The following is an 11273-nucleotide window of genomic DNA, read 5'->3' on the forward strand; positions in this document are numbered from 1 at the left end:
AAATATGAGCTTCGAGTGCTTTGCAATTGTAGCTAGGTATTTAATAAATAACAACACCGATCTATATTACCGAATAATCATTTTTGTCACAAGTATCGATTTTACAGGTAGAAATTCAGATTCACTTCATCAATTCAATTTACTGCACCCGGCAAAAATATGACAAAAATTATAAATCACAATCAACTTCAAAGAGTCGGCGCTTTTTTTTATGCGCGAAACATTTTTTTTTTCTCTCTCGCATGGCTTTACACTGATTAGCCAATGTCAAGTTTGTAGTTATTTACAAGTTAGGGAATCGATATGTATAAGTATGGACTCCGTCTGTGCCGGTGCCCGCCGACATACACGCGGCGCCCCCTTAGAGCGCTTCCCAGTCAGTTCCACCACCAACAAACACCAGCAGAACACAAAAACCGGCCACTTCTCATAAAAAACACTCCAAAAAAGCACCGCACGCGCGCCAGCAAATGCCACCACAGACGAAGTCCGCGCGAAACATTACAAAGAACATCAACAGCGTTTCGTAGTGATGTGAATTTTTAGACAAAAACGTGACTACCATTGCGTTACGCTATGTTTTAGTTAATCTGTGAGCGTGTATTGTACATAGGTATTTTATCCAGAGCCGTAAAATAAATTAAAAAAAAGATCATTTTGTCTTTGTCAATGTTGTCAGCGTTGTCAACACAGAGTATTACTTGTCATTATAAAACAAATAAAATAACCAAATTATGTTATTGGTCTGTGTTAAAACTTAAAAGTTAAAACAATGTAAGGTTAGGATTTAGAAAAATATTTTACAAAGGAAATATTTCGTAGTTATTTTAGTAAATTACGTTCTATGTGCTTTCAATAAAATGGCAACGAATTTTGTAAAATATTCGCAACTTATAAACAACTCTACGAAATACGCACAGCGAATGAAAAGGTTATCCAACAGAATCTTCAGCGAAGTTGCGATTCCTACTAATCCTAAGTCAATGAAAGTTGTGAAGATCTTCTCAGCTAGACCGCTCCACACTAATGAAGAGGTAACAGTTCACAATAATATAGAAAAAAACTTGTCTCGTATTCTCAATTGCTGAAGGTAGTGAATGAACCCTTTCCAGATTGACGATCCACAATGATAGGGGATATTTTTTGGGTAATAATGAGATGGACTCCTAAATCCCTTCGCATTTGATTTGACTCAAGAGTCAGAAAATGGGATTTTGATTTTAGGTTTAAAGATTATCAGATTTTAGTGATAGGATCAGGACAGCAAACTTCACTTGCTTTATGAAGCACTAGGAACTGAAAACCAATTTCGGACACCCATCCAGTTAGTTACTGGGCCAACATCGCTTCACCAGCATAATATAGACACTGTTGTTGCAACTAGGCCTATAAAATAGCAATCTTATTTCCAAACTTGTGATCATGTTTTTGTTTATGTACATATTTTGTTATAACTATTGATTCACAGATTTCACTCTCTTTTATTTTTTAGATCATCCACTACTACCCTCGGCATGTGGAGACAGGCAAGTTGATGATGAAACTGCGAGAGTATGGTCTGTTCCGAGATGAACATCAGGACTTCAAGGAGGAGATGAAGCGCCTCCGAGAGTTGAGAGGCAAAGTCAAAGGCTGGAAGAGAAAGATGAACTTGGAAGAAAAGCAAGCTTAGATATAATAGAATCATAATGCACTTTGCTTCAAGACCTGCAATTTTTTGTACTGAAAATGCAAGTGATGTAATAGTAAGTTTGACAGCCTCTCTGACTCAAAGCAAGCCCTGTGGTCTTAAAGTGAAGGGCTAACTTCTGGAATAAAAAAAGTTTCGTGTTTAAGCAAGCGTAGTGTGGGATGCCCTCCAGCACAATGGACCGACGATATAAAGCGGCTGGCGGGAAGTGGCTGGATGAGGAAGGCTGAGGACTGGGTGTGGTGTGGTGGCACTATAGGGAAGGCCTATGTCCAACAGTGGACGTACACAGGCTGATGATGGTGATGATGATCAGCATGGCTTAAAATGTGTGGATGTTTCTTTTATATTTATTTGATGTATCAGCATTTCTTAAAGCCGAATCTTGGTAAAGATGTCACAATCATTTTCAGTATGGAAAAATGTGGCTGTGAGTTTGAATAACAGAATAATAGATTTAGTTATTAATTATTTGTAAATAAAATATATTAATAAGATAATTGTGGTATTAATTGGATTTTAAAAATAAAACATAGTAAAAATAGCCATCATTTATTTGATTACAAAATCTTTCGTCAGGAAATAAATTGCTACATAAAATATTTTAACACGAAATGCCTCAACCGAGGGCTGAGGCGCGGCCACGCATACATACACTCGCCACCAGGCGCTGACCGAGTGACTAGTGCATGCGAAATTAGTTCCTATCACCTTCACAATATGCAATATTATAACATGCACGTTAGCTGGCCCGCTAACGTAGCTTCGAACCTAAATACCTACAAATACATGGCTAGGCGTATACTGGCAACAGGCGATGCAATAAGGGTCAGATCTACAAAGCGCAGTTTGACTTTGCTGACTTAATGCACTGTTAAAATGAGACAGCGTTATACATTGCCGACATAAAATCTGTCTCGTTTTAACTTTAAGTCTGAGCAGAATCAAAGTACGCTCTATAGATCTCGGCATTACGTCTCGACAACGTTGATACATATCGAGCGTTGAATGAAATACTACACAGAGTAAAATGGACCTTATGTGCCTTCTTTTAAAGTTGCATCTACTGGTATTGGCATTACTCACTGATTTTTATTTAGCATAGATTTGTTTGGGGCAAAACAAGGCAATAAAGGTCCCTGTTCATTATAGCGGAGCGGAGGGGAGATGTGTTTAGCAATTTTTCTCCGCTCCACTGCGCTTCAATGGACAGACACCCTAACGACGATGTGTGACGGCGACTAAGGTCTGTACCTACATTGGTGGTGAGGATGCGGAGAACATATTATATCTTTGCCTCACTATGGGCAGACACAAATTCAGTGGATAGATGCTGTTTTCACACAGCATCCGATCCGAACCCGAGAATTCTCTATACAAAGTAGCCGTAGTAGGTACTATTTGTACGAGTGGTTGCGGACTAGACTGAATTTAGTTTTGTGAATTAACCACAATATTACATCTATGAACCCTTGCAAATTGCTTCTGGACGCAGTGTGAAATCGACATTCAGATTCAAACCGAGTTATCTATATATCAACTATTTTGGATTCAGATTGAATGCCGTGCGAAAAGAGCGCACACTCTTTCACTGAAGCGAAGCGGACACGTATTCAAGATCAGGTCATTGTTAGATAATTTTATCATTTAAGTACAATGTACATATTATATCTCCGTTCCGCTCCGTAGTGGACAGACACCCTTACGATGCAACCGCGGCCGGCATGTCAGCATACGCCCAGCCTAACCATCAAGCCACAGACAACTCCGATAGAATAGAAAACATTAATCGTAACCAATAACTTCTTAAAACATCCATTTAATATACGAGTAATTAACGTAATTAGTTGCCAGTGCAATAAGCCCCAGATCACTTGGTCGGGTCTATCTATTATACATACAGTGTGATCTGCGATTGTGAGAGGCAAGTTATAATTTAACGCCCGCTCTGTTACTCGCGCCGCGAAAACCGCGAACGCCGCGAAATCCACGAACGCTACGAAACAATAGCGTGAATCGCGCTTCGTGGTGTTCCCTATCTAATTTCGGTTTTATAGTCCATGGCGAAGGTACTACGAATTAGACTGCATAAAACTAAAACCGAATGTAGACGGACATATTTTTTTGCGTTTCACGCGCGAGCGTAGAGCAGGCTTAACGAACATGCGAACAGTGACGCTTTACCATCGCGACATACTTGCAAAGTCAAGCGGCGTTTTACTACAACTAAACTTTATTACGTTCAGCATACGGTTGAAATTGGATTGATGAAAAAAATCGGTGTACATACATAAAAAAAGATCGGGCCGAACTGAGAAATCACCTCCTTTTTGCCAGTCGGATAAAAACATGGAAGTTTCCCATGTTTAGTTTTCATTCTTATTTCAACCGTAAATAAAGGAGAGTTTCAGTTGTCGCTTTGACTCTACTAGTGTGCTCCGTCGGTTAGGCATCGTTCTTCCTACGCTGATGTCGGTCGCGCGTACCATTCTTACTATACACGCTGCAATTTTAATGGTTGTCTTCCCGAGGCAGAACGATTTGCCCTCAGTCGTACTATCGAAACAGAGTTATAAATGGAAATGTTTTTGTTTTGAAATAATTAAAAAAAATGATCAACTCGAACGAGTGAGAAACAATAGTAATTCACTAAATATAACGTAAATAGTAGGTAGGTACATCCACTGGAACCGCTCTACCGATAAAGTGAAAATGTTTAGAGCAAAATAAGCTCTCGCGTGTAGTGATACGGCATAAACTAGCCTGCACGCACGCGGTATTACTATTGGTCCGAGGTCTCTTTCGAGTTTTTTTGGCATTTTTGATTCTAATATTTTTTTATACTTATAAATCGATTGTAATATCATGACAAAATCATTTCGCTTTGGGGAAACAACCATTAAAATTTCAGTTTGTATATAATTCGATGACAGTTAAGTCTTTAACTGCCTACGTGACGATGCAGTCTGGCTGAACTATAGAACCAACTTAGATTTAAGATAGTTAAAACGAGACAGATTTATGCCATAACACTCTTGTTTTTTACTCTAAGGCTGAAATCTATAGAGGGTACTCAGACTTTGGTGTCAGTTAAAACGATAGATAGATTTATGTCAGCGATATAACGCTGTTTCGTTTTAACTGTCTTTAAGTTTGAGCAAAGCCAAAGTACGCTTCATAGATTTCAGACTGAGTCCAAGAAAAGTCAAAGTATGTTCTGTAGTTCTCAGCCTAAGATGGAAGCGGGCTAACGTGAAAGAGGTATACCAGACACATACCCCTAAACGGCTTTTATACGGCATCGTACCGGAACGCCAAACACCTTGGCGGCACCTAGACCACGATTTACAGTTCGATTCAAACGAAACATACATATATTCATGACAACATTAACTGGGTTTGTAAGCGAAGCATAGTAGAAAACCTTCCGCAGTGTATATTATATTACCATGTACGTTAAGATACTGTTATTTATTTATTTATTTGCTACACTATTATCACATCTCACAAAAGGTAGAAAATATTACAAGTGGATTGTGTAAAACCTCAGGCCTGGCGCCCACTGGTGGTAGGGCACGGCAAGAGATCCTTCGGCACTCCTACATGTAAATGACGGCATGCTGCGACAGCCCTAGGCATGCTATGACGTTCGCAGGCATGCTGAGGCATCCGTCCAAGCTAATGACGTGTGCGGGTCTCGGGCTCTGTCTGGTTTCAGCATTCCAAAAAATACGAGGCATCCTGAGGGATACCGAGGCGTTCCAAAGGCTGCCAACACGGTATGCCTAAGCTTACAGCAGAAATGTTTTTGAATCGACGACCATTATCATTGAAATTAAAATCTAAGCGTCATGTAATTATGGTCTGTTATTTATTATTCGAAAAATCCCTTGCCGTGCCGTGCCGCCTGTTACCTCCGGGCCCTAGAGTATATAAGCAAGCTATAGAGCGCTTACAAATGTTCTATATACATACTGACTAACAGATGTCACAGTAAGACAGTCAGTCTGCTGTGCTTTTACTAAAAGCGGCTAACTCCAAAAAGTAGTTTTTGAGTTATAGCCAAAAACAAGAATTTTCAAAAACTGATGATTCTAAAAAACTACCTACGTAGTTTTAAGGGATTTTATGAAATTTTTGGTTTAAAGTTTTTTAGAAACATTATTTTTAGGGTTCCGTACCCGAAGGCTGCTAAGGACCCTATTATCAAGGCTCCGCAGTCCGTCCGTCTGTCAGCGGGCTGTATCTCGTGAACCGTAATAGGTGTTGAATTGAAATTTTCACAAAATGTATTTCTATTGCCGCTATAACAACAAATACAAAAAAAAATAACCATGATACAAAAGTTTTAAAATTACATATAATCAAAAAGTGTTATTTCTTGTACGATAGTACGGAACTTTCGTATCAGACTCGTATTTAACCATTTTTTTAAAACTTCAGTATTGTTTGAATATAAGTTACAAACTACTTTTTGGAGTTAGCCGCTTTTGATATAGGAGCGCTAGTGTTGCGCTATATTTTATCGTGAAGTTGTATAGATGAAGTTATCATAGACATAAGTTATTCTCTAAATGTTTGTCAATGTTTTTGAGCCTTAAGGTTAGGATGGATGAGGATTAGGACGATCCTACTCGTTCACAGCCTACGGTTCATACTCTAAAGTGCGCTCTATACTTAGCTTATATCAACTCGAAGTGTGAAACATAGTTTTGTGTCGATGAACTATTTCCTTAAGTAATATTACCGTCGACACTGACTTACGACGCACCGTTTCAGAAATAGCCTAATACTAGCGTTAGTTTAAGATTTTATATTTCACCAACGACTGTCGAAACTCTAGTCAAAGTAAAATGGACTTTAGTCGCCTTGTTTTACAGCTCAAGTTCATCTATACATCTACAGCAAGCGATCCAAGTGGAAACCTTGCTAAATTAAAATAGGTGATACTGAATTTTTTACTTTAAATCAAAGTACATGAGGTCCATTTTACTCTGACGTTTTCTATTTCGACGGTTACGTTACAGAGTTTGTAGGAATTTGCTCATTTCTGGGTCATCATCATCATGATTAACCCATCGCCGGCCTACTACTGAGCACGGGTCTCCTCTTAAAATGAGAAAGATTTAGGCCAAAGTCCGCCACGCTGGCCAAGTGCACATCATGGAGAACTCTCAGGACTGCAGGTTTCCTCGTCATGTTTTCCTTCACCGTTATAGCAAGTGATATTTAATTAATCTTAAAATACGCATAACTCTGAAAAGTTATAGGTGCCTCGAATAGAAGGCCCGACATCTGAAACAAGGTCATTAACACATACTACCGATTATAGTATTACAATTCACTTATATAAATTGACATGTTTTGGTATTTATGCAAAACAGCTAAATGTCAAAAACTGTCATGTAACATTTAAGATGGCGTTCATTATTATCATAAATTAATTAAAAGTAGTGTTCGTACAGTGCTTGCGCGTCAGTAAGTCAGCGACGACCTTTAAGTATCAGATGGTGAATACAAATATTTTCCTTATATCTCTTTGTCTTCTTATTTTTATACAATATTATGTCGTGTGGTAAGTGGAGAATGTCCTTAGGAATAGCGGTGATCCACCAGAAGTCGATATATCATGATTTTAGGTCACATATTATACAAAGTGTCACCAGAACGCTAGCAAAAAGATGACAGGTGATAGTACGTGATTTTTTTTAAAAATGCTGTTTAAAAAAAAATTAAATGTTCACCATATATTGCAAATAAATCATCTGATTGACGCTAGAGGTCAACGAACGTAAATAGGTCACTCGGAGTCAAAGCCGCATCTTAGGTGGTGCATTGCCCCGAGTTTATACTAAATCACTAAAACTACAAGCTAAGGCAAATGGTTATTGGCATTAGATTCTGTTAAAGTAGTATAATATCGCTTAGCTTTTGCTGGCGTTCCGGTTACACCCTGTATAGATTCATATTACTATAAATAATCTATGTTTCAGGCTAACAATTTATTTATGACGCTGACACATTGCTCTGTTTTGGTGCTGTGAAAGGGAAGATGAGTGGAATTTGCCCATTCCAAACAGGACCACATTTTTATCGTTGTCAAGGCATATCTGACGATTGACTTGCGGAAAATTTCGATTTAGCTGCCTTATCGCAAGAAAATTTTAGTATAGAGTTAGTACCCGACAGGAAAGATTACACATAGAAAGAAAGAAAGTTAAGATCATCAGGGCAAGGTTGCCTGGCTGTCAGTTTTCTATATATTTCGGAAAATGTACTAAGAAACAATCGATCTCGCCATGTATTTATCGGACAACGAGACATTCAAACGACGCAAAAGACGCAAAGGTCTTCAGCCCTACATACTAATTCCACGGAACCAAATCAAGAAGGAAAGAAACCAAGCGAATTGCTTTGTACGAGACAAAGCACGCTTGGTTTCTTATACGCACTGCTAGAATATGGAATGCCCTCCCGGCTTCCATTTTCCGCGCTAGCTATAATAGTGCCTTCAAAAGAAGAGTGAATAGGTAGGCACGCTGCTCCTTAGGCTGCATCATCACTTGCTATTTGGTGTGATTGCAGTCAAGCGTAAGCCTGTAGTTAAAAAAAGCAGTTTATAGACAGTTTTCTCTGCTATTAAGACTAAAAAGTCAACGACAAAACGTCACATACGTATGCTCACACCTATGTGACGTTTTTTCGTACCGTACCGTACTCATACCGTATGAGTGACAGAGACGACGCTCTACGAAGTCGAAGCTGCCGATTGTCTCTTTCTAGAATCCGATGTGTAATCTTTCAGTACGAGTACCAGACAATCATGTGCGTCTATATTTTATGTCTATACTTTTGAACTGATGAATAAGTTCTAATTCCTCAGATATACACTATTTACGATCCAAAAATCCATCATTATTGGAATTATTTAATGTCAAATAAGTTATTTTAATATTTTACACATTTGCATTACGGTGGATAAACAAAGTACTTTACAAATAAAAAATAAAATATTTTTCTGACTAGACTTTGATGAAATCTTTGACAATAACAAATCAAAATCATTCCGTATTTCCTTAAACAAAGTTCATGAAAGATAAAAAAAAAATTATTAGCTTATAAATAAAATTAAAAGATTGAAAAGATATGCATTTACATTTAAAAAAATCATTACATTAAAATTATTATTTAAAAAAACAAGTCTTTGAACACAATTTGTAACCTCCATAACTCATGTCAATAATAAACAAGTATTGTTCAAAAATTAAAAAACACGGTTGCCATGCCATATTGATTTAAAAAAAATATAGCCAGTGTCACTCAGGATAATTTAAGGATTCTAACGATACCCCATACATCAAAATCTATCCAGGCATTTAGAAGTTACGGTGGAATAACGAAACTAACATACATACATCACGAACCTAGAAAACACTACACTCCTTTTTTCGTAAAAACTAATCAAAATGACCGCGTTAGGCTAGGTGCGCACGGGCGGTTAAATTACCGCCTGGTCAAATAGCCACCTCGATTTATCAGTAAGAGGGAAAATCCGAAAACAGTGAATTTGTGGTTTTATCACAAAAAAACTTAAAAAGTGTTATTTATTGTACGACTAGCTGATGACTTTGTCGCGTGTATTTAGGTTTCTCAAAATCCCGTGGGAACTCTTTGATTTTACGGGATAAAAAGTAGCCTATGGCACTTCCTGGGTCCCATGCAAAAAATCACGTTGATCCGTTGCTCCGTTGCGACGTGATTGAAGGACAAACTAATAAACAACACATTCGCACCCTTCGTGTACGAGCCCAACTGGCACTTAACTGGTTTTTTAATTATATAGGAATGCGCTTAAATGCAATCACACCAAATAGTAGGTGCAACCTAAGGTGGAACACGTGCCTAGAAAATGGCTGTAGATTGCCGCACTATGTATCGAGGCATTTGCCGACGGTCATTTGACCGCCCGTGCGCGCTTAGCCTTAACCATTTCTCCTCACTTGCACACTATATCTGTGTATAGTTTGTAACTGAGAGAATTATTCCCTCTCACTTCATAAGTATAGTGTATGAGTGAGAGGGAATTAATACGGCTATTTTCGATTCGGTTCTATATTGGCAAGAGTTATGGTCGCCCAGGTGTAACTGCCGTGTTAAAAAGAGCTGGCAAGTACAACACATTCACACATTGCGCTTGTGTAATGTCTATGAATAAATGCTAGTGTCTTGAAAGTATCTCTATCTTCCTCACACGCGGCCAAGCTTATGAGGGCAACAGAGAAAGTTATTATTGTTTTTATAAAATTATGAAATTCAGGGTGTTTTTTTTTGTTTTTAAGCCCATCCTCAGTAGATTGACGGTAGTACCAATCTCAAAATAAACAATGATTGTTTATTTTGAGGTTGGTATGTTTTCTGAAAAAATTGGATAGGGCAAAATATTAAGAGGGCAATCTCTATAATATGTTTTTTGCTATTTCATGCATCAAAATAACAGTGATGGAAGTAATCTTTTTAAAATTATTAGTTAAGGTTGTCTGGAAGAGATCGCTATTTAGCGATAAGACCGCCTTTTTGTACCTACAATTTAAGTTTTCTTTTTTGTAACCTGTCATTTGTGTTTTGTGGTGCAATAAAGTATATACATACATACATATTTACAGAGATGCATTATTTATAGCGTAGAAACGATATTGATCGCTAAATCCACGCACACAGCGCGCTGAAAACAGTAACCTCTTTAAAATGATATAAATCATTTTTTTAAACATGCTGTAAAGTAAAATTGCGTTTGTGTGAGGTGAGTACTGTGAAGGTACCAGCTTTAGTTAACGGACCTATAGTAATTGTAATTTTCCTGATGCACATATGTTTACTGTAGAGTGTAGATATAGTATTTAACGTAAGAATGTAAAGAAGTGACAAATTGAATTATTGTAGTTGGATGGACGCACGGCTGTGTAGATCCAAGTTCTCACTCTCGGTGTAGAAAGTCATCGATTTGCAAGGATGATGAATTGTAACTTGTAATCACCCGGGCGCACGGCTGTGTTGAGCCAAGTTGTTGCCACCATGTAGTCCTTAAGATCTCCAATTGTCCTTGAAGTGAAACTGACTGATGAGTTGAATGGACTCGCACGCACGGATGTGTAGAGCCAAGTTCTCACTCTAAGTGTAGTCATTGAAACACTAACGCAGGAGTTTCTATGAGTTTTATCACCTGGGAGCTCGGATGTGTAGAGTGAAGTTGTGAGCACTATGGGGATAGTTGTCTAAATCGTCAATCTCTAGGTGAACGTAAAAAAATGACTGATGAATTATATTGAACCGGGCGCATGGCTGTGATTTCGTCAAGTTGTTGTCACCGGGAGTTCTTAAGTCGTCCATCTCTAATTGTCCTTGAAGAACGAATGTATGGAAAGTGACTAACGAATTGTTTTGACTCGGGCGCACGGCTGCGTAGAGCCAAGTTGTCACTCTAAGTGTAATCAAGTCCTCAATTTTCAGGTGTAAGGATGAGCTGCCGCTATCTTGTAGTCGCCTGGGCGCACAGCTTTGTAGAGCCAAGTTGTAGCTGTTGTAA

General features: G+C 38.3%; 1 protein-coding gene and 1 long non-coding RNA gene across 3 annotated transcripts; both read left to right on the plus strand.

Annotated features, from left to right (window-relative positions):
• The first annotated feature begins 739 nt into the window (after positions 1 to 739).
• LOC123872103 (28S ribosomal protein S33, mitochondrial) lies at positions 740 to 2190 on the plus strand. Of its 2 annotated transcripts, XR_006797408.1 has the most exons (3): positions 740 to 1034; positions 1493 to 1750; positions 1795 to 2190. XR_006797408.1 is itself a non-coding variant. In XM_045916239.1 (2 exons), the coding sequence occupies exons 1-2, from the start codon at positions 861 to 863 to the stop codon at positions 1670 to 1672; spliced, it is 354 nt and encodes a 117-aa protein (XP_045772195.1). In that variant the 5' UTR covers positions 740 to 860; the 3' UTR covers positions 1673 to 2190. The 2 variants fall into 2 exon arrangements, 1 of the variants encoding a protein (XP_045772195.1); XM_045916239.1 differs by having other exon boundaries at positions 1493 to 2190.
• Positions 2191 to 2215: 25 nt separating this feature from the next.
• LOC123872105 lies at positions 2216 to 5224 on the plus strand. The gene is made up of 2 exons (XR_006797409.1): positions 2216 to 2665; positions 5028 to 5224. It is a non-coding gene; the product is annotated as an uncharacterized LOC123872105 (long non-coding RNA).
• The last annotated feature ends 6049 nt before the right edge of the window (positions 5225 to 11273 follow it).

This window comes from Maniola jurtina, chromosome 14 (assembly GCF_905333055.1).
Source record: "Maniola jurtina chromosome 14, ilManJurt1.1, whole genome shotgun sequence".
NCBI lineage: Eukaryota > Metazoa > Arthropoda > Insecta > Lepidoptera > Nymphalidae > Maniola > Maniola jurtina.

Excerpts from the sequence above, each read along its gene's own strand:
- LOC123872103 (XM_045916239.1), top strand. The coding sequence starts at position 861 with ATGGCAACGAATTTTGTAAAATATTCGCAACTTATAAACAACTCTACG. Across the intron at positions 1,035-1,492 it reads CGCTCCACACTAATGAAGAG|ATCATCCACTACTACCCTCG; the intron begins GTAACAGTTCAC and ends TTTATTTTTTAG.